The 24,507-nt window shown below is 34.7% G+C and overlaps 1 protein-coding gene across 2 annotated transcripts in view; it reads right to left on the bottom strand.

Moving 5' to 3' along the window:
- Positions 1-24,507, bottom strand: part of LOC139675766 (adhesion G protein-coupled receptor A3-like) — a 264,407-nt gene that overhangs the window by 156,843 nt on the left and 83,057 nt on the right. The window contains exons 1-3 of one of the 2 annotated variants that reach the window (XM_071563840.1): positions 15,687-15,734; positions 7,803-7,874; positions 4,091-4,162 (exon numbers count right to left, since the gene is read on the bottom strand). In XM_071563840.1, the coding sequence (XP_071419941.1) occupies positions 4,091-4,122 (32 nt within the window). In that variant the 5' untranslated portion in view covers positions 4,123-4,162; positions 7,803-7,874; positions 15,687-15,734. Of the gene's footprint in view, positions 1-4,090; positions 4,163-7,802; positions 7,875-15,686; positions 15,735-24,507 lie in introns of those variants that run through there. The other variant, XM_071563839.1, reaches the window with a different exon arrangement.

Raw genomic sequence — 24,507 nt, 5'->3', positions numbered from 1 at the left:
GTGTAAGAAAATCTCCTACTTCACTGAAGGTGCATGAAAAGATTTATGTCCTTTACTCCTTCCAGTGGACTCATGGCTCTCCCTACTGGTTTTGAAAACAGCCTGCAAAGAGGCTTCAGTACTTCATCTCTGCTAATATAACACAGGAGAGCTCTAATCACCATGATCAACATCTATGTAAAACAACACCCAAGTATATCTTTACACTGCTCCTTCTAAACCACACTATGAAACCAGTTCCACGTTTAAGAACTTGTCATCTTTTCCCAACTACAATTATAAACACTGATGTTGCACTAAGTAAATGCTTCACCATAACCTTTCCAGAGAACAGCTTTCTCATACCCCTGAAATGGCAAGTAAACACAACTCAGAGGTATCAGTGGCAACAGAAAGTCAACCTACCATATTTTAAACATATTTTAAAAAGTATGATTCTGGAAAGTCTGCATGACCTTCCAAAGGGAACAAAGCTACAAAAAGTTAGAAAAGTACCAGGTGGCCTCAGCGTGCCATCCACAAACAATGACCAGTTCTTACATCAGAGGTAAATTGCGATCCCAGCTCAAATAATTACTATCAGTATTATGAGACTAGATGAGATTTCTGAGGTCGAGGAACAAGAGAGACTATGAATGGTAGTGAACAACTCCTCTTGATTGGGACTGTGGATGTATTTCTTTACAAAATAATCACTGATCCAACAAAAGTAGTGATACTCTTTACTTTGGTTCAGTAAGATGGACAGTCCCTACAGGGTCTGTCAAAAAAGTTTTGACATAGCAATTGTGAACTGAATTATTTCAGATGAAAGGAGAATGTAGACTAATATATTACTAAGCCTCTGATTTCCAAAGCACTGACTTCCAAAATTACAACAACAATAATAATGTAACTACTGGAGCACTAGAGCACCTAGACTGGAATGCAGGATGGCCCCATTTATCAGGTCGGTGTTAGAAAAGCAATTTAAAACCCAAGTAGGAAATATGAAAAATAGTCTAAATGGGTCAATAACCAAATCTTAAATCTTGAAAAAATAATTCAAATTTTTACAAGATCAAAGAACTAGAAAGACGATAACAAACAGGAAAAGCTTAGCAAAATGATGAGAAGCATTTAAGTTAGAATTTGAAAAGTATGCTAAGATATGGTGCAAAAGATACTTCAATAATGCAACAATATTATAACTAAGAGATTAATAAAGAGTAGATATTATATATAGCCTAAATATATCACATTACTACCATTTTGTATTCTGTTCAGTAAGGTTGGTCATTTGGATAATATGTATTTATGGGAGAAACACGCTAAGTTGTGGCAAACATATTTCCCAAGATCACCCCTAGTACTGACTACTGATAGGCAGAATTAGTTAAAACAGACAAAAACACCTGGCCAACTAGGAGCATTGAAGGTTAATTCCACTCACATGAAAATACCAACATAATTGTTAATGATTTTCTCCTGCTTATGTAGCATCGTATTAGATTTGTATGGCAACCAAGAAATAATTTAACTTGCCTAGAAAATCTGTGATCTTTTTATATGATTACATGATACACTGTCATGAAATCTGGTAATAAAAACCCAAGGTTTTGACAATGTTAAGAACAAAAAGAGATGAACCTTCTTAAGGATGAGAGGATAAGTAATTTCATTTAAAAATCATTATTCAAATGTAAAAATAAGACTGTCACTTGGGAAATATACTTCAGAAAGGTCTAATTCAGATTTCTGCTTTAAACTGAGTTCTCAGAAGAAAAACAATACAGGAAGCTCTGGACCTACATCCATTTGGAAATGAAAGTTAGACATATTGAGATAAAAAATATATATATTTAGGATGCACAAAAAGACAAGATGCAAGAGAATACAGTGTTAATGACAATGTAGAGGGAAATGACAAGTCTTTCTTTTTTTCTAACAGCTCAGAAAAATATTACAAATGCCAGGATAGGTACTCAGGTTACTAGAATGAGAAGGGATATGGAAAATCTGTACAAAAAGAAACTGTAATGGTGTGGTTTGATCAGCCCAGTAACTATGGGCAGTCAGCCTACATATTGTGCCTTTTTCTAACATCTCTGACATTGGTGAAGGAGGTACATACCACCACATTCTTTCCTGGTCTTCAGAGAAAAGGGGTAGAACAGCCAAACACTGTCACAGAACAAATTATGTGCACTTGCTGTGAATGGATTTCTGTTCTCTGTCATCAAAACACTGATGTTCTATATCGAACTTCTAATTCACTTTTAAGACAGAGTCTGAAAGATTTACGAATGGCATTTTCAGACCCTTCTGAGAGAGCATAGATTTGAACAGTTTCCATTCAGTTTGATCCTACCACCTAGAAACACCTTCCATTTATTAATGTGACCTCATCATTTGGAATTAAACATACCTTCTAAGGTAATCTAGCTATACAGTCACAGTCATGTTCATGGTGCACAACAAAAGGAGGCACAGAAACCCTCAACAGATGAGTAAGAAAAGGGCTAGTCTGCATCTGTTCATCACATGCTATCAAGGCTCTTCCCATCATCTGTTCGTGTTCTTTTTCTCAGAGGAGACTTGGCATAATTACTCTCGTTAATGTGATAAGTATGCATGCCAGATTTCAGCCTTTTACCTGGTGTCATCTTGACCTCATGGCAAATCTTTCTAGAAAGATTTCCCTTGTTGTCCAAGGAAAAGCCAGAAGTGGCTGGAGAGGAAAATAAAGTATGTGATTTGTCTCACACTATGATACACATAGGAATTTATTTCTCATTCAGGAATGAAGGTATTTGAATGATGATACAGAGCCCTCCTGGGCCGGGCTAAATGTCCTTTTAAACCAGGATCCTTCCTATGATTTGTCTTTCCCAGCCAAAAAAATTTGTAACCAACTTACTTATTTCTAGTACTTGCCTATGCTTTAACACACCTTTGGTCAGTTTTTTTTTTTACCTTCTCTGAACCCTTTCTAGTTTTGGTCATCTTTTTGGCATGAGCACACTGGAACTGCCCATGGTATTAAACATGCAGGTTCTTTGATTTTTTCTGATAATACAATGGATGATTTCCAGTTTGCTTTCTCTTCCTTTAATAATAACTCCTTTTTCTATTTCTTTCTTTCTTTCTTTCTTTCTTTCTTTCTTTCTTTCTTTCTTTCTTTCTTTCTTTCTTTCTTTCTTTCTTTCTTTCTTTCTTTCTTTCTTTCTTTCTTTCTTTCTTTCTTTCTTTCTTTCTTTCTTTCTTTCTTTCTTTCTTTCTTTCTTTCTTTCTTTCTTTCTTTCTTTCTTTCTTTCTTTCTTTCTTTCTTTCTTTCTTTCTTTCTTTCTTTCTTTCTTTCTTTCTTTCTTTCTTTCTTTCTTTCTTTCTTTCTTTCTTTCTTTCTTTCTTTCTTTCTTTCTTTCTTTCTTTCTTTCTTTCTTTCTTTCTTTCTTTCTTTCTTTCTTTCATGATACCAGGCAGGTCTTTCATGGCATTATCCACTATGATCCCAAAACATCTTTAGGTTTTCTCCCTTACATTACTTGACAGATTAATGACACGAAAAGTACTATAACACATGAAATTTACAACACAACACCTTAAGCAGCCAGTCTTAGATGGCTATTTCTAAAGCAATTTGAACTATTCTGATATTCCAAGTTTATTTGATACTTCATAATTTTTTTCACAGTACATGCTTTTTTTAATGTAATACTCTTCAGAAGAAAAAAGTTTTTAAATGCCAATTGATCTGTAATGGATAGAATAACAAATACAACCTTTTTAATCAGTACAAGTCTCATTTATGTGCTTGATCTTTAATTGTTTCCAAGACACAAAAATAGAAATACATTCAAATAGAATCACCATGTTCAGCCTCTTTTCAATGTGAAAATGAAATTTATTCTTTGGAGTTTTGATTTTACAATCGGAGAAATGGAGAAAATGTCTTTAAAATAACAATTCATCACAAAGTTTCAGGACAGGAGCTTTTTAGTACAAAACCAGTAACTTCCTTATACTGAAATTTTATTGCCAACTATACTCAGGTCAGTCATGTGACAGCTTAGACTTCTTCTGTTTAAAAACAAAGTGGTATTATACTCACAGTTTGTGAAGATTGTTAAGTCCAACAAACATTTCTGGTGTTAGGCAACCAATTCTGTTATTTGAAAGATCCCTGAAAGAAACAAAAAGCCCATGAAATATTAAGTCTTTCTTGTTCATATACACACCTACATAATCACATACAGCAACTTTATTTTAAATACTTAAGGAGTTAGAGACAAATGATAAATAAAACCTCTTCCCATAATGTAACATAACAAGATTTAACAACTTTTGTATTAACATTATTGAGCAATATCCCACGTACTGAAACTTCTGATTTCATTAAAATGGGATTTTATATATGTTTGCAAATAAATGCAAAAAATATTAAAAATATACAGGATTTTCTTTATCAAAGTTATTAGCACCTGGGATTTTTTACTTAGAAAAAATATTCTGCATTGTGTTACATGTAATATTCAGCCAAAATTGATGTATTTTTACTGTTCACTAATGTTTCATCTCATTAACAGCATCCTTTCTTCTGAAGAAATCACAGAAGCCAGAGGGCAAATAATTTTTGAAATAGTGAGGTGGTCAGTTTTGATAAGCACTTGGCAACTTTTTTAAGAGCAATACTGTAGGTTTCTGAGACCACAAATAGTAAAAGGCATTACATTCCATAACTTTTGTCTGCAGAAGGTGAAGAAATGTTTTCTGTATAAGCCATACACACAATACTGTGTACAGGATGCTTATAGGAAGGAGACAAAACCAGGTATGAACATTATGATAGCAACATGAATAATGTCCCTTGGCACAACCGGTTTGATTTTTACATATTTAGTTTTCAATCTTGACTCAAATTTTCCTCCTTAGGAGGTATATGGTTTGTGGTTTGGTTTGATTTTGGTTTTGTTTTTTAAGTAGTTGCAGTACTGTAAGGATTTTAAGTGATTATACGGCCAAAAAAATGTTAAAATTAATCTGAATACACATTTTTGTTTAGAATCAGTGGTAGTTTTCCACTTCCTCTATTACATTGTGTGGATTCTGTATTTTTCTTCTGATACTTGAGAACACTAAAGGAATCTAATGGGAGAATAAAGGCTGCAGATTGACAAATCCAGTTACTGCCTTCATAGAAACATATCCAATTAGGTGGACTGTGAAAACAGTCTCTGAATTAGAGTTCACTACAAATTCTTCTTCCATCAGACAAAGAATATATTGCTGTACAATTATATGATGAAACATCCCACTAGAATGAAAATATTTCTTAAAAGCTTATCAAGGATATTAAGTAGGGAACACCTGAAAAAAGTGAGGATACAATATAGTGCAATAATTGCATATTGGCATTATTCTTTAAGTTCTCCTAATAAAAGTTACATAGGAAATCTAAAAATGCAAGTTTAAGACAAACATAGATACGTATAGATATATATCCATATATCTTATATATATCCATATATCTTTCTATTAGAAGATATAAAAAAGAGCTTACCCAAGCAAAGCCTGAACATGTATGGAAGAATTGGATCACAATGTGGGGCATAATTTGAGTAGCAAAAGTAGATTTTTATCTAAACTAATGAATACATGTGCATATTTCTCCAAGTGTGGCACACAGTAAAATGGTATTTTTAATGATGTGAAAGGATAAATACTCTTTTCTCAAAGTTTAATTCGATGAGTTATTTTCACAACAAGATATATGGCAGTCGCTGGAATCTCTGTACTGTAAAACATGTTTTCTAAAACACACATTAGCAAAAAAGAAAAAGCATCTTACTACACATTCCTCCAGACTAATACACATTTTATTAGACATAATTCAATTCATAATGTACTGAGTTGGCATTCTTTTTCAGGAGTAAGCCATTTAACTTACTAATGCTGACTTTTAAGGTTGATGTTAGAGAAAAGAAAACTCCTATGTTGAATAAGCAAGTGCCATAATTTTAGTGCTCCATAAATTTTCAGTTTTCATTAGTTTTCTGTCTAACTATTTGAGCAAACTCTGGAAATAATTAGTTTCTCATTCAAATACAAATTATAACAGTTCTCCAAATCATTCACAGAAAACATTCTGACAGCCTGCTATAATTTGCCATAGCTGTACCTCTTGCAGTTGCCTTTGTTACATCAGCTTCTATTTTTCTTAACATCATTCATATTTTACATTGGAAGTAAGAAGACGTGATTGTAAACTACAGTTTTAAGGTAATTACTATATGCAGTATTCAACAGGAGTTTGCACTATTTATTCCTTTTGCTCAACTGCCTCCTACCCAACAGTTCCACACTGAGATCCAACATGACAAAACTCAATGCTGCTATTCCTATTGTGCCAAAGAGCCTATTCTTCTCTCTTTTCCAATAGCTGATGACGTCATCTTCCTTGACTCATTTCTCCTGGATGACCTAAAGCCACCACCTGTGCAGCCTGTGGATGTGCAGTCTACGACTTGCACAGGTTTCCTGGTTTTCCCACAAGAGGTCAGGGTTGTGTTATTAGAGTGCACGGCCAAAGCAACAATTAGCACTCATTTTGATCATTCCACTGTATTGTTATCCCTGTACACAGAGTGACCAAGAAAGCTTCAACCCACACGTTTTTCTTTGTACTAAAAATGTATATGCTATTCTGAGTTCATCATTACTATGCAACAGGCTTTCTACTCGAACACACTAAAGCTGAGAGGTTGGTGTTAGAAAACACTGCCACTGGTATGATCAGAGATGGAAAACTTTTACTTAGGTTGTGCAGTGCTCCTGGCACAGCAAAAAAGCAGGAGGATTTGTTAATTTCTTTTTCTGTGGATTTGCATTTCTTCTCCTTCTCATCTAAATGTTACCATCCCACTAAAACAATTCCTGTTTTCTCACAGGTTTTCTCATCAAACATAAGACAGCACACATGATGGCTATGAAAATGACTGGCCTGTACTGATGGTCTAGTTAGGCAGTGAACAGACATTTGGGTTTGTCACTTGAAAAATCATAATTAAAAAAGGGTTCATCTGACTTTTCCTTAGGCTGAGTAGAAATAAAGAGGGTTTGTAGTCCTTGCTAACCAAAAACCAAAAAGCCCAACTGTACAATCTTAGTAATTTAGATGTTTTTACCCTTTAAAATGTAGTTTAAATATCAGCCAGTGCTTCCAAAGGTACTATGAGAACATTTTCAAAGAGAAGAATGCAAGAATGATGGACCAGAAATATGATACCTAAGTCCTTGTTTCCTTAGAAAACCATGATAAAAGTATCACACAGAGTTAAGGTGAGAGTATGGTGACAGACAAATTCTAAAGCATGACAAAGTTTCCTTTCTAGTGATCTATTTTATAGACCTGGTCTAGTATAAAATTAAATTAGACCTTACATAATGAAAAAAATTGGTATAGCATTGTTTACACACATCTAAATTACTTAGTGTTATTTCTGATTCATGACTACAGTGATATATTGTCTGCTATGTCCTTAATTAGGCATGTTTTTTACCTCTGTAGTTATGTTAGGACATTTATGGGAGAGCAAACTGATGATTTTAAATGGGAAAAGGTGAAAAAGAAGAAGAAATGGAAAAAAGAAGGGAAAGAAGAAGAAATAGGCAAGCTACATGTAAAAAGCAGAGTGTGTGATGATCCATTTTACAGCCATTGTCTTTATGTGATTATTGCTTGGTGACATATTTGAATTGCCCACAGATATCAATGTCGATACAAACACAATTTTCAGAATAATTCGAATGGAATTAATACTTACAGGCGCTTCAGTTCTGAAAGTCCATAGAAGGCCCCTGGCTCAATTGTGCTGATCAAATTATTCTTCAGATCTCTAGAGACACAATAGAAGGAGCAGTTAATTACCGCTTTACCTATTTTACCACTGTTATACACAGTGAGTGGGAAATACAATGCAATTCAACCTTTATCTGTCTTAGCTAAAACTAAGAATTCATTTATTTTAAATAGTAACATCGAAAACATTAAATCATTTGCAGTTTATAAAAACATATTTTTCCAAGTAAGATGATTAGGATTAGATGTTTTTAAAAAGCCTGTTTGCTTTAGTTCTTCTTCTCCTATTTATATTTTTCAAAATAAGCTTTCCAGTCATTCTTGTCAGAGGAAAATATTTTAATCAATGAGTGAATGAAATAATCAGTCAGCAAAGTAAGAGCCTTTTAGTTTGCTTATTCATTGTGCTGTGAACTTTGCACTTAATAAATTACTCATTTCCACCTAATGAAGGTAAAGCAGTTGTCATGTGAGACAAACAGGTCAGATTTCTGTTCTGGAATACAAGTGATTACTCTTATTTGGCAGATAGGTGCTTCATTTTGCAGTTGCTGACAATCCAGAGGACAGGCAGTTTCACAGATAAATATTTCACTGTCATTAGTACTCTCATGTGCTCTTGACACAGTGCTTGGGGCCATGACATGATCTCAGCTCAGCCACCACAGAGATTTGCTACTGAATTGTCTCAAGACCTTTGTGATGTGAACCCTAAGGAAGTGCCTTCAGTGCAACCAGATAAGCAGGCCCAAGAGACAAATGCGTAAATTCTTGTTGAGTCAGTTTTCACCTTCTGACAATTTACAATTCATAGGAAACAACTGGTGCACACTAACATTGGTGCTGTTTCTCAGACTGGCCACTTCCAGGAATTACAACACATACACTGCTCAACTCTGCCAAAGTATGGATGTGTCAACAGTCACATGAGTCATCCTATTTGTGACTTTTTATTTTACTGCAGATAAAATGCACACTAGGTGAAACCTTGGTTCCACTAGCTGTGATTGCCTTGAATAGGGCAAGATTTCATCCCAAATATCTAACTTTCAAAGGCAAGATCATAAATAAATACTTCTGTATTTTCTATTCTTTTTGCAGATCTGTTGAATACAATTCCAAAAATTTGTGTCTCACATCCGTTTCATTTTAGTGATGATGTTGATGAGTGATTTGTCCCTAACAAAGATCTGAATCAGACTATTTAGTGGTCAAGTGCAGATTTCAGCTTGCAACATGGAACACTAAGAGTCTTTAAAAAGGTGATGAGACATTCTGATTACTTACATAGAAGACCTTTTGTCTTAATAATAAATATAGTAATAAAATTAATATATATCTAAAATAAATGCAGACCTATTAAATGTACAACAGAACAAGACTGTAATTCTGATGTGGAAAGAAAGTGGAATATCACTCAGTTTACAAAATATATTTAATTGCTTAAGCTGTAAAATCCTAACTTCAAACAAGATTCAAGATAATCAGTTAACATTTACTCAGCTCAGACTTGTGCTGCATAATCAGCAAGGTATTATGCACAGGTACAGTACATGGCAACATCACCTGTCCAATAATTTTAGATTACAATTCCTATGTTCCAGTTTGGTCTACATGGTGCTCTCATTGTGACTGTTGCAACTGACCTTGTGATACTATTGAAAAAAGCAAAGGACTGGGATAAAAGTAGAAAAATTGAAATCAAACAATAGGCTTTATAAAATGTAAGAATTGCAAAGCATATAGATTTACTTATAAGAGTCCCCATGATCAAATAACTAAAGGTACTAGCATTTGTAAAGCTATGAAATATAGTAGAAAATGTTTTAGACATATGTGCCTGAAAATGAGTGGTTTAGTTTCTTACTGTTTTTATCTTACTAGTTTTAGATATTTCAAAGTTCCTTTTTTTAAGGTGCTTTTTTCACTACTAAACAATTATCTGTTCATTATGCAAATGAACTCAATAAAATATGCTAATCTCACTCGAACATAAATACAGTAAATACAATAGATATTACAAACAAGTACATATTAAAAATGCACCAACTATTATAGTTGCAACTTTCAGACAGTTATGCATGACGGTATGCAACACTTCAAGAATATTCATTACATGGCATAGATAATTTCTCTCTGCTGGAGCCACAACATCAGTCCCTCACTTGTCACTACACTAGTGAAAAACAAACCCCAAGTGCTTCCTTTTCCCTACTACCATGCAGTACAGAGGTAAATGTGCCTGTACTACCTTGGAAAGGGAGTGAGAGCCCATGAAAATTCCCCCAGTCTCAAGAAACCTGCTGTATGAGGCAGAGGCAAGGGGAGGAAAGGTGGCACACAGGAGGGAAAGAAAAAGGGAAAGTTCGGGAGACAGTTTAAAGTGTTGAAATGGGGCAGAGCTTGGATGAGGACCTTGAGGATGATTTGAGCATTCATAAGAAAGCTGCATGGGCTATGACCAATTTTAGGCATATGTCTAAGCAAAAGAATCGCAGAAAGACAGACACCAAGGATTGTGCTTGCACCTATTCTTACCTGGCAAAGCACACAGCTACTTCATGGAATGAGAAATTAGGGTCTTCAGCCATCTTTGTGAGGATATTCTGCCCTTTTCCCTGTTCTCTAATGCAGGCAAAGCAGTTTTCTTCCTTGCTTTGGCCCCTTCCCTTCTACTGAATTTGGAAGAAAGTGACAGCAGCTCATTTGATGTTTGGTGTCTGTTACTATGAAAACAGTCTCTGAGAATTGGTAAAAGCTTTAGGGGTTTTTCATTTTGTGGTCAAACATTATCTTAGTTCCCTGGTACCAGCAGCAGCTACTAGATTCATCTTTCTTCTGCCTTCATCTGCTAAAGAAGTTGTGACAATTCCTTTACCTGTGAATTTTCCACACCTTATCATAAACAAAATTGCTAATACAAAACTTATCCACTTATCCAGAGTCAAATCAACTGACAAGGACAAGTCTTTGTTTGGCAAAAGTTATTCTACAGGAGTGTTTTTTTCTTTGATGACTTAGGATTTTTACTCTGTGCGTGAGCCAAAGAATCTTTTCTTTTAACATTCAGATATTCAATACTAAACATTTGCTTGTTTAGTATGTCAAACAGTTTAGTTTTGCTTGTATAGTATGTCAAATATGTAACTACTCAGATTAAAGGAAGATCTTGAACTTGCAGAAGTGAGTTTACATGAAAAAGACTGGAAGGATACTGTCCTTGTCATGCCAACAGCTAGCTGTATTCTTAAAAAACCAAATAAACAAAGCAAAAATCCCAACCTAATAGTATAAATCCTTTGGCTCTATACTGATTTATCTCAAGCTTTACACTGGGACACATTTGAAAACTACTTCAGAAACAGAGTTCATATGCAAATATCCACATTTTAGGCAGCGGAAACTGACAGTTTTAATAATTAATCTTTATATCAATTACACACATTCTGTGTTAACTGACAACTCATCTAAATTCTCTGCAGATTGTAATCAGGCAAAGTCATCAGCTCTTACAGCCAACAGTGGTAACAGCTCAGAAAAAATAAAAAAAATCCAGTATGAGTGGCAAACTGTTGACAGGTGAATTTTAATGCCATTCCAAATAACCAAGTAGAAAAAAGGCCTTCCATTTACTGAAATCCTCTATGTTCTAGTTTATGGAAACTCTGCTCTGTTTCCCCATAACTTGTAACCACATAGGAAAAACCAGCATAATCTTAACTAACATCTACAGGAAGAAAAAAGGTCAGTTTAATGTTAGTACAAGACAGACCATTACAAGGAAAAGTGTCCATCACTTACACCTCCACAAACAAGACATCTGGTCTCCTTATTTTGGAAATTATGCTTAAATTAGATAGGTCATTTTAGTAAGGATATTCTCAGAAAATTGTAGATGATTACACTACCCACAGTTCTGGCACTTTTTTAGTAATTAGTATTATTCCATAATGTTTCCATATAATTCTGGCCTCATAAAATAGGTATTTTCTTCCTTTTCATTCTTGAAGATATCCTTTAATGTGATTAAAATGAATAAAGGGAATTATCACAACCATTAAACACTTAAAATTCTTACCTCTACATTAGAAGAATCCATTTGCTTCCTTCTCACTTGTATTTTTTACAAAATTACTATAATTAAAATATTGAATTAGCTTCTCCCATTTTCGACTTAGGAAAGAGTTCACCATATTGAAGCCTTATAGCAATAAGTATTAACTTGCACTGAGCTAAATAAAGAAACCAGAGTAAATTTGGTTGTATGTTTACATTTTTCCCCAAGAGCTACTGCTGAGGTTTGGCAAAAGGTCATGATCCAAGGCATGCCAAACAGCAGCCCAGCCTGGGCCACACACATGCACATATACCATACAAGTGATTTTAACATCAACCAGAAGTAAGAGAGAAGAGAAAGAACCCCACTGAATGACCACAGCATGACCCAGTCTAAGTCCAAAGAGAAAGCATTTTCTAATTAACAGTTGTGGTTTTGCATCATTTCTGATGCAGCACTCTAACTTTAAAGTACCTATTCTGAATTTGAATGACGTATCATTAGTGGTGTGGGGTGTATACATCTAGTGGCATGACCTGAAAATAAATCAAAACCAAGTGCCATGTACAAGTATAGATGGATAGAAGCTACATGAAGCTAGCTATAGTCGCAACAACTGCAGTACTTATATCCAGGCTGCACAGCTGCACAAAAATAAAATGGGGCAATATTTATTGAAATATATTTCCCCTAATTTCATTACAGTTGAGGATAAACTTGCTGCTGTCTTAACTTGACATAAATAGGTAGAAGAACAACGTGGAATTATTATTAAAAAGCTATCTCCCATGGTTACAGTCAGTTAACAAAGGAGACTTCCCTTTTCACCTGCAAGTCTGAATGTACATAAATTACATACAATAACCATTAAGCACTGTCTTCTTACATGTATATACACAATTTGTATGTATATGAAAATAATAGGCCCACAGGTAAAGATTCTTCTAAGTACCATAAGCTGGTGGGAGTTTATCATCTTACACATTAATTATTCAACTGAATTTTGTTCTCTACAATAATTTAAGAGAAACATGAACAAAACCAGCTGACTTCAGGAGGGGAAATCTGTGTTTGAAGCATTTACCTCCGGACGGCTTAGCTGAGGGGTAAATGAAACAAGAGGAAGAGGCTACCAATAGGACTTGACAACAAAATTTAGTAACTACTTCAGGCCTCTCAGCTATTACACATCTTCTGTAGCCAAATCCTTGATAATCTAAATGTGTTCTTGAGATTCTTTATGCTTCAAGTTCACAATATGCACTTAAGTAGTGTAAGACATAGCCAGGGAAAAAAAATAACTAAAATATAGACATTGACAAAAGAATCAATTTATCTTGAACTACATTCTGACATTTTGTACCAACATCTTTGCCTTCAGACACTGCATATTCTCCCTCCCACTTACAATGTATGTACTGTAGATATTTTGAATACATATTCATAACAAGAATGTTCAACTAATTCCAGTAGTTTGTTCAAATTCCTGACATTGATACATCTTTCATAAAAAATTATAGGTTGTACCAAGAGGACATCTGTGTTTAGAAAGCTGTCATTATGGTGCTGCAAACTTTCCAAAAAACCTCTGAGAAGAGCAATCATTTGTTGAGCAGATGCCAAATCCCAATGAAATATGACTGACTTTCCACATTTTGCATACTACTATGAAACAACAACAGCCAAAAGAAAAAAAAAGGTCATATCTTTCATTTCTTTCTCATGCAAAATATTACAGCTAAACTAAATGTCATCTTTGCCCAAGAAAAGAATGCAGACTCAAGACTTTTGAAGAAGATTATGAATGCTGCAGTAGGAAAGAGGCATAGCCAATGATGAAAGACAAGTTAGGACCCATTCTGCCATCACAACAGTGACTTCAGTTTGGCCCTACTGGATACAGGAACACAGAATTAAGGGGATATTGGTAAAACTCAATTTTCATCTCCATTGTTAGTGAATGCATTGTTGGTCAAACACCACGGATCATGAAGCAGGTGGGTTAAGTAATAACCACCACCCAGCATCGTCATCAGTAAATAAAGTGCTCCCATGGAACTCTAGAGCTCATTTGTTGGGGTTTTTTCTCTTTTTTTATTGATTAGAGTGCATATTTAACCTACTTTCCAGAATCAAGGAAGTTATGTTTGTATCACAGTTAAGTGTCAAGGATAAGACTCTTTTTAGATAGTAGATACAAACATGTGTACAGAGACAGCAATTGTCCATGGGGCTTTGCAGACACAGAGGCTACAGGTCTTTTGTTTGTTTCGCATGTTGATGATGCACTTTCCTTTAATTTCCCTTTTTTTAATCCAAGCCATTACTGGTTGAATTACCTGAAACAAAAGACTCTAGAGACTAGACAAAAAAATAACTGCTGTCCGTTCAAGGTACTAATGAATGATCGGAAGTTTCAAACCACTTGATGGAAATAATGACATACAGAACAACAGAAAGGTCATCACATTTTTGGTTTTTAATTTAAGGATGGTGACTCATTCACATCAAATGTGCTGTGGTAATTTGGCAGTTATTCATTACTTAAGAACATGCCTAAAAATGTTAAACAAAGCACCAATAATGGCAGCTGAAACAAAACAAGACACAGGCTTTATGGCAGTTTGCTTGCTCAAAGTATCCCATAGAATGCACAGAATGTTATTTCTTTTTAATGGTAATAGTCACAGAGCAGGAACGTAAGGCTCAGGGTATTTGAATGGAAGGAACAGTATGTCAAGTAAGAACAAATGGATAAAAAAGCTTGGTGAAGCAGGATAGACTACATTGCAAATTTTTTGTTGCTGCATTTTCATATATGTATATAAAAGAAAGTAGTATTTTAAAGGATTAATGTATGGAGAAGAAACTCAAGTTTCATTCTAAATATAGCATTGACCAACCAGAGTATGGGATGAGGATGCAAAGATGTTTGGTACCTGCCTCCACTTCAGCATTTTATTACTCATAGCTCAAAATTAAATGCATTTTCTAATAAAAATCATCTACACTTTCCAGATTATTTTAAGTTGGCATTTTATAAGAAATAAAAATTCAGCAAAATATTCAAATTCCAAACATATACAACTGTTCCTATATGTTGTCTTTTCCTGGAAAATGCCACAGTTATCTGGTAGGATCAAGTTCGGTCTTGGCTACGTAGGTGCAAAAGCAGACGCTTGGCAGTAGTAACCTGGGGAGTCAGCTGTGTCACTCAACAGGAGTCCCTTGGATCAGCTGCATGGGCCTGAAACAAGACTGAAAGGTCACAAGAAGTAAAGACTAAGAGAAGAAAACAAAGGGTTTTCAGAGTCCACAGCTTTGCAGGCAGCTCTGCAGTGCCAGCAGAAAACACTTCCTTAAGTGCTGGTAATCATGCCTTGGTGTAGAGTGATAGATTTGACATTACACTGATTACAACAGTAGAGCCTGTGTCTATCCAGAACTATGTAAAGACATGAGGAGCACAGAAATCTTTGATGGCTGAAAAGAGTCAGAGGCTTCCTTAATTTCTACACCTATTGGGACTTCTGTCTGTATTTATGCCCAGAAGGCAGTTCAGCACAGGTTAGGCTTCTTGACATGTGTTCCACTCTTGAAAAAAGGCTAACTGCTGGGGGAAGGAAATAAAGAAGAAAAAAAAAATCAGTTCAGAGCTTAATTTCAACCTGTGATAAAACTGTAAAAAAGGAAAAAAGTGTGGAAAAAAGTATCATAACTTCAAAAAAAATTTAAAAGAAACACATAGACCAAACATAATGTCAAACAGACAATTAAGTGGATAAAACATACCTTCTACTGAGAAAGGTTTAAACTTCAGCGTAGAAGTTCTTATTCTGCATTCTAAGGCTGCACTTATTTGCCTGTTAGAGACTCTGAGCAACAGGTATTCAACATTCTTACGTCAAATTTCAAACTCTGAAATCACAGTGTAACAGTATAATTACAATTTTGAAAATGAAATACCGAATTGTCCAGAAGTGCATCTGAATTAATTTTTCTTAAAAAATACAGATATTTGCATTTTTATACCAAATTATAAGTGGTATCAGGGTAACAAAAATGTGTTTTGTTAGCTAAGAGAACCTTAAAATATACAAACTGTTATATCATGGAATGTGGGGTTTTTTTTAAGGAAATGTTTAATTTTTTTCTGTTACTGTATCAATATTGAGTTGGAAAATTGGAAGGAATTCATCATTAAATTTCAATTTGACCTTCAGAAAAATATATTCTTCCATGCCTTAAAATATCCAAAGAAAAGAGGAAAGAATTCTACCTTGATAAGTACCAGCAGATGGCACACAGATTAATTTTTGAGTCAAAACTAAGACAGTTTATTATTCAGTGTTGATCAAGAAAATTTGAATCATCTCTCCTATAACGTTTGTTTTATTGCACTGTTTTCATAACACAGAATGCTACTAAACCAAGGGTGAATCAATTACAAAATGTCAAGGAGGGACACCATCTTTCTGCCTACTTACTACTTCTACATAGTCTCATTAAAAGAGTAAGAATTTTAATTGATGATATCACAAAGAACATAGTCACTGATTATATACTGAATTGCCAGGGACCTGCAGTCATTATTTAACTCCTGATGGGAGATGAACAGGGCAACACCACAGTAACTTTCAACACCCTTCAGGAACCAACATACTCGAAGCTGTTCTTCCTGTTTACCTGGGAATACGGCAATGCCCAGATATATTCCTGCATCACACAGAACAGGAAGCCCTTTTCCAGAAAAGGAGGGGGAAGAAAACAAAAAATAGAGACCATCTGAACATTTAATTCAACCAGTATTAGAGGGAACATTAATTGCATAGAAATCCTGTCAATTTTAACTGCCAATAAGAAGCAGTTTAAGAATAACAGGGAAGAATTGCCTACATGCAGTTTAGCTCACAGGAATTAAATCCTGCTGGAAGATTGGTCTGAGAATCCTTCCCCAGAAGCCTCTGTTTTATATGAACTGGGTCTTTGGTAATAGCTTTGACAAATTTAAGGTCTTTTAAAACCAATCAAGTGTGCTAATAAGAAGGCATGCAGAATTATCTTCTGCAGAAATTAGGGTTAATGTGTGATCTCCTTAGCTCTCTGCAGAATTTCCTTGAGTATTTTCAGTGTACAGTTTTTACATTTGCACTTTTCTGCAGTCACTTTTCAGAAATTTTAAAATACTTTTTCTAAAATTTCATATAAAATACAGATGATTGATAGAGCAAAATACAAGGCTGAAAAATAAGAAGACCAAAGGTTTTGTATGAATGGACAAATAACATTACCATATACTTTAGATGCTATAAAATGCATATATTGAGATTTTTCAAGTAAAAATTATATTAAAGAAATGAAAAAAGTTTATTTCTTCTCAGAAGTGCCAATATTAATTTCAAGACAAAAATCTAATCTATCATAAATAATAAGAAGTTGGCACATACTTTACTACCTGTCCTTGCTGGTCCCACTTGTTGTTTTTCAATTACTTCCATGCTTTGTTGGTTTTTCACTAGTGTTTCAAACAAAATTACAAACTTCTAAAATAATTTTATATATATATAAAAGTGTCAGTTATTCAGCCTTTGAATACGCAAAGATTATTGAGAAAAAACACCAAAAAACCAACAGAGACATAAAAACACACAATAGTAGCTGAAGCCACAGGAACACCCACAGGTCTTCAAGCCCTGAAAGTACACATAAAAATGGAGGAAACAGGAAAGGAAACATAAAAAAAAGAATGCAGGGAAAGGAGTATGTTATTGTTGGAAAGCATTGTTGCTGAACGCTGTTAGCGTGTTTTGTTTAGTGAGGTATCACTTCCTTATCTGTCCTTCTCACCACGTAGAGTAATAAAACTTCTTTTTTCAGCTTATTTCTTCATACCTTACTTCATGAAATCTCTTACCCTTCTTTCATCTCATTGTGTCTCCCTCAGGCCCTCAGAAACAGGGATTTGTTTCCACAGTCCTCCTGTGTAAGTCCGGTGAACCAGCTATTCTCTCTCACAAATAATTCAGTTTATTCCTCATAACCTCCTTCAGGCACGAAGGGGACAGAAAAGCCAAGTGGTTAGGCACTGACAGCCCTGTTAATACCTTCCAGTGCTGTTCAAGCTCTGGAAGAGATGTATTACTAAGGAAGAAACTTTGGTGGCAGCAGAGGCCTCACAGTGGTGACTTTAATACATGTATTTATAAATCTGCACTTGCTACATCTTCTTTAAGGGCCACAGCATCCGACACAAATCATGTGTTATCTTAATGACAGCACTATATAAAACATCAGATGAACATATCACTGCGGTGCATTGAGCTTGGCTGACTGCACATCAGACTAACAGAACTATTTGGGGTCCTAATGGGAAACAGGAGCCTAGATGTTCATAAATTCAATTAAGTGGCATCCTGAAATGCCGCTAAACTTTATGTTACACAAATTAAAACAAACAAACAAAAACTAAAAAAGAAAAGTAGAGCTCATGATTTGAACAGCTTTATAAACTGACTTTATAAGTGAGTTTATTATATATTCCTGTCATCTATGACTTCTAAGTCTTACTTTTTCTAATTTTTCTAATATGTAATGCCCTGTTAAAACTACCAATCACTGTATCACTGTAATAAGGCCATAACAATCTTAGTGTCTAATCTGCAGGGTTTTTTGACTATACAAGTAAAAATATATACTGCAGAAAAATGATGAATTAACAAGTGTTCAGGCAAAACTCTTAAGAAGCACTGCAAAGTGTTTTTACACACCTGCACTTTAAGAGGTTCATAAAAGTAATTCCTTATAAGAACTACTCTTACATCTAATAAGTGCAGTAGACTATTAGACTACCCTGGGTCAGGAATGCAGCTACAGGTGACCCTGAGAAATTGGTATTGTATTTAACTGTACAAGTGCTTTGCACTAAAAAGAGGAAAGATGCTTTTAATTCTAAATTGCTGTCAAAATATAAAAAAAAATATAATCTTTCATTCCTGTCTGCAGTTGTGTAATACAACTTTCTTTCCCTATGCTTCTAATCAGTTCCCTCACTTTTAACCACTAGTCATCTTCACTATATTTCATTCCCTTTGCTTACATTGTTATCCTCTGAATTTCAAGCAGAAATTACTGGCCTTTATCATGTTCTGCACATTTTCTATTAATGAAACAATTCTAATAATTTTGAAGATTTTTTCTATTAAAGAATGTCACTAGGATTATATATAACAAAAATATGTCTTATATGCATTCCTCTCACTTTGAAATGTTTTACTCTTCTAGGCCTGAAAAGATACATACAATGTTTACCTTTCTAAAAGGTGATGGATCCAGTACCCACCCATAAAACGTATCACAGCACTATATTAGGATCTAAATGCTTTTTAGACAAAAACAAAAACTGCTTCTTAATATTTTTGTCCCATAAAATGAATTATTGAATTTTGATTTATGACCATCACTTGCAAACATCATTCTTACTAAAAAAATTTATTTATCTTAATTCTTGGATAGTCTTCTTATGAACTTTTTAGATACTAGGATACTTGATGTGATATATATACCATATTAATATAATGTATTCAGTCATGTATATAAAGGCAAAACTAACTTGATTATATGACAGATATAAGGAGCACAAAGATAATGACCATTGTAACAGTAAAATGCAATGGCATAGAGAACTCTGAATCGAAGTATTTAAATTACATAATACAAACAATTTAAATAATTGGATATAATAATAGTAAAAATAAATAAACAACAAAATAAGTAATGATCAAGTCGAATTAGATCTAGTCTTCCAAATGTCTCCTGCAGTCTTCATGAAGAAAACTTTCAAAGATGAGGCTTTACTAGTTCTTCATAAACCAAGCTTTATATTACTGTACATCAATATGACCACATTTTTATATTCTTTCGGAAATGGAAAATTTAGAAAGCACTATATCACTTATTACTCTCATTTGATTTAATTACAAAATTATATTCTTTTATTTGAGACAATATTTACCACTTAGTATGCAGTTTGTGACATGGTGCATAAACCTCTAAAATGGTTTTCTGCAAAAGCACATCTCCTCATGGCCATTTCACTTGTCAAGAAAATGAAATTTGACCCTGGACCCTGCCATGTCTCCTTCTTATTGAAAATCACTAAAACATTTCTTCCTTTAGGAGAGATTTATTTACAAGGAAACAATGCTGTTTCAAAGCAGCATTTCCTTTCTAAGTTGTCATTTTTTCAAGTGATCTTAAACCTTCTCAGCTGAAACCCAACAACAAAAATTCTGTGATTCATGCTGATTTCCATTACAGGTAACAGTGAATTAGAGTTCACTATAACTATTTGTACACCAGCAAAATCTGACTTTTTTATTAAAAGATGTCTGCAAATCTATCTAACAGACAGCCTGATATGTAAATGGTTTACTGGAGAGTAGGTCACTCTGGAATTCCTATTTTGAATTGAATTTTTATTTTGAAATTTTGAGTTCATTCTTTTCCTGAGAACTGTGACAATAACTCATCTCAACAGATCAGCAACAGCTAGCACAGAGCCCAATAAATAATGCACACATTGCTTGGTGAATCCTCCTTTTGTAGATATATTCATTTAGCCAACACTGAGATATAAAAAGTCTATTTATAGAAGCACTATTAAAGAATGCTGTGACACAGCTAGTCAAATATTGTAAAAAATTCACAGACTGTTATACAGACATATCTGAAACAAAAAGCACAACTAGATGATCTCTTCTTCGAGTCAATTGACCTGAATGGCAAAAATAATTTTCAAAGCATATCAGACTCAAAAATTACTTAATGCCAAGCAGAGCCACAGTAATATACACTGGCCACTTGAAACATGATGGGAAAAGTGTTGGCTCAAATCCAAAAAAGCACTTAGATCAACTAAAGCAAAACTTCAGTGGAATATTGATATTTAGTCCTAGTCTGCAAGTCATAGGCCCCTCTTCACCTCTTCTAAGTCCAAATGGCTGCAGCTACCTCAGTGTTCACTTTCCAAGTTCTCAAAGAGCAGAAAGGGTGCTGGGCATGCCCAACTCCTCAGAGCTTGGTGACACATAAAAGCCTTTTTGGGATTCACAGTCAAGACCTACCAACAGCACGGCCCTCTGCAGGGCCAGGCAGGCTAAGACGATGCAGTCAACAATGCCACAAAAGCAAAGCACAGCCTTGCATCCAAGAGAATGGCAAAGTGTTGCCATCCATTTCTCCTATGAGAACCAATTCCAGCTGAAGAAATGAAAGACACTGTTTCACTACCATCCTTGCCCAGAAAGGACAGGTACCCACATTTGAAACACACAGGAGCTCAAGAAACTGGCAGGGGGTTTTGTTTTATTTTTATCAAATGATTGTCTATAGCAAACCCCTTTTTATCCTCATTGAAGAAATACCCTTGACACTTTACCACTCCTGATTTTTTTTCCTGGTCCCATAAATCTTGAACACTTGACTACATATTGGCACAGCTCCACTTCAGCAAGACCTACATCCTGGTTAAGGCCTTTCCTGCAGAGGCAGCAAATGCATGATGCGCTCAGGCTGAAGATGCTGAACCTGAGTCCTTCTCTTCCCAACCAGATACTGCAGCCAGCAGGCCAGTATAGAAAGAACAAAAGCACAATTACTTTCTTTTATGACCAACTTTCAAATGAAATATGCAGTCAGTTATGCCTCTTTAAAAGAGGAATGGCTTCAGAATTATTAGGTTGCAAATGCCAGTCCCAGGAAAAAAAATTGTCAGGCTTCAGCATTTCTCTAAGGCACTCCATGACTGTTTAGTCCCTCAGCCATGATGGCTGGTTTGGATCCTGCCCTTTTAGACTTAATTCTCCACAATCACTGTATAAAGAGCTTAGGCCTCCAAAGAATAGATGATGATTACATTACATTAAGTACCTGTTGTACATATGAAGAGTGCTGAGAATCACTAAGTCTCCCATATCTGGTTGCTGATGGGAGCCTTAGTGACTTCCTCAGCTAGTAAGCTGCTAAATTTTCTGTTTAAGGGCTGTATGTATTATTTACTACCCATTTGGCTGAGGTTTAGTTTGTTTTTTAGCTCTTTTCAGATGTCTTTGAAATAGGCCAAGACAAGAATCAACTTTCTCTTCAATCCAGCAAGCAAAACCCAAACAAGACAGTAGTGGCAAAGGAGAGCAGAGTGCATAATTAATGTGACATTTGCTCCCTTCCAACACAGAGCACTAAGGTACATGTTTGGGATTGCAACTCAAATTTCTGAGTAAAAGCACAGTGCAATAGCCATAACAAATACTGCAGGCAATACTTTGAAAACCAACCATTCTTCTCAATTTTAAAAATACATGGAACATGAGGAGAAATACAATTTTGCATTTCGTTTTCCATATAAAGCATTTTGAAAAGGGTTAATTCTGAAGAACAGCATTTTCCTGTGGAACAATATACACTGTGCACATATTCCACTCTTATCCCTTCCGCTCTGCTAATAAGTGGTGGGAAAGGGCAACGCAGAAAAAATGTCATCCCATATCTGTCTCCCACTCAGCACACACTAACCCAATTCTCAAAAACCTCATCAGTGTTTAGCTCATTATATTCAGCTGACGGATGAGAATGAAGCTGCACCACTACATGTGCACAGTTTGTGTTTACCAGCAAGAACACTGTATGCAGTGTTGATTACAACATACCCTGTAGTACGGAGCACTCTTGCTGGCAACTTTGACAATTTATCTATTCATATGCAAGTGAAAGAGAGACTGCTTTAAAACTGGTGCTCCTTGTCCTAATGGGAAACGAAGAATATTAAAAACTATTATAGTGAAATCTCTGTTGCCATCAAAAGGTCATTGATTCAACAGACAAACAATTTAGTGTTAATAATGTAACAAAACATTTTTCACAGAGATTACATAATCATCCATCAATATATATTTTTCACATCAAGAAAATAAAGATAATTTCTTTTTAAAATGTCAGTTGCAAAGAATTGTGTGAAAATCAAATGCAATGTTTAAGTAATTATCCTTTTAGCTAAGCAATCTAATTAAAAACACACAAAAAAATTAAAATGTTGGGCACTGTTTGGACATAGAATCATTAACAAGAGGACTGTACAAAAAAGAGCGATGTTGCTGTAACATTTGTTCAGCTGTCTCTTGATTTAAATAGAGCTATAGGCAAGCAAGCAGATAGGCCTGGATTTCATCACTCCCTTGTCTGTTTTGAGCACATACATGCATTAGGCAGAGAAGGTAAGAGACTAACACATTACTGCCAAATAGTGTCTGAATTAAAACAAACACCATACATTATTTCAGCCATTCTAAATTCAGGAGAAATGAAACCCACACAATAACAAAAATGGAAAACAGCAGTCAAGACTGTTTCACTTGCTTTGAAAATATGTTTTTGAATTCAAGGAAAGAATGTTAAAAATATCTGAAATATATGAAATTGTTAGCGTACTAATCAAAAAGCATATGCAGGTATCTATTATTGAACAAAATGAGAAGCTTATCTCTTTCTCTAACTGGAAGCTGCAAAAAACCATTCCTCACATATTCTGAAAATTAAAAGTATATTTATAACGTGTGCTAAAAAAAATGGCCTCAAATGCAAGCTTCATATTACTTAGGCAGTATCCTGCAGTATTTCTGATAACTTACAATACTGTTTTCAAGAAATTAAAACGTAAAGTATTCATCAAAATATGTACAGTCAACAATGAAATTGCTAATGGAATCTTTTTAATGTAGGCTTCAAAAGCATTTTGCAGATGAAGTCAAAATCTACAAGTTAAAAAACCAGCAAAACCCATCATCATCAGCCAAATTTAGCAGTTTTAGTTGCAATCATGTATGTATTTCTCCATAATTAATGAAGACAACACTCTTGGTCATTATTTCTGAAATAGAAAATTTATCATGTATTTAACTATTTATTTTATTACTTTTAAGTCCTGGGTTGGTGAATGTTGCTATGAAAAAATGTGAGTGTTGGAAATGTTGACAGTTGACAGTGAGGTAGTTCTCTTTTGTTTTGTTTTGAATAAAGTCTCCTCTCCTGCAGAGCAGAGCTAAATACAGTCAGTTTAACTCTGAATCTATGCAATGTATAGGTGACTGATCCAAAGCAACACTATACAGTTGGCATAAAATAAAATTATTCTCTGATACCTACAAGTACAGAGTAAAACATAGAATCAAATAATTCAAAAAGTGATTTCCATATACCAGTAGATTCTGAGACAGTATTGACTGAACAGGGAATACATTTCAGTGGAGGATTTGAATTGTTTCATGTTGGGATATTAGAATTAACACATTTCTATCTGTGACTAATTTCCCACATCTGTAATTTGATTGTATCTCCAATGTTGGAGCTTTTCAGAAGGTCTAATATTGTAATTAATTTAAAAATTTTGTCAATATTTGTATTAAGTTGTTAGTCTGGATTTACTAACAGACAGGGGTTCTACTACTCTTGTAATTGGTACTAATTAAAATCACAGGGTTAGCCATGACGAAATACTGCTACATTCGACTAAGCTGATAAATCTGGCCATTTAATATTAAAAAATAGAGAAGTGATATCCAGA

This window comes from Pithys albifrons, chromosome 9, assembly GCF_047495875.1.
Source record: "Pithys albifrons albifrons isolate INPA30051 chromosome 9, PitAlb_v1, whole genome shotgun sequence".
NCBI classification, from domain to species: Eukaryota; Metazoa; Chordata; class Aves; order Passeriformes; family Thamnophilidae; genus Pithys; species Pithys albifrons.
The sequence above is the reverse complement of the archived record's forward strand: the minus strand, read 5'-3'. Positions and strand labels throughout refer to the sequence as shown.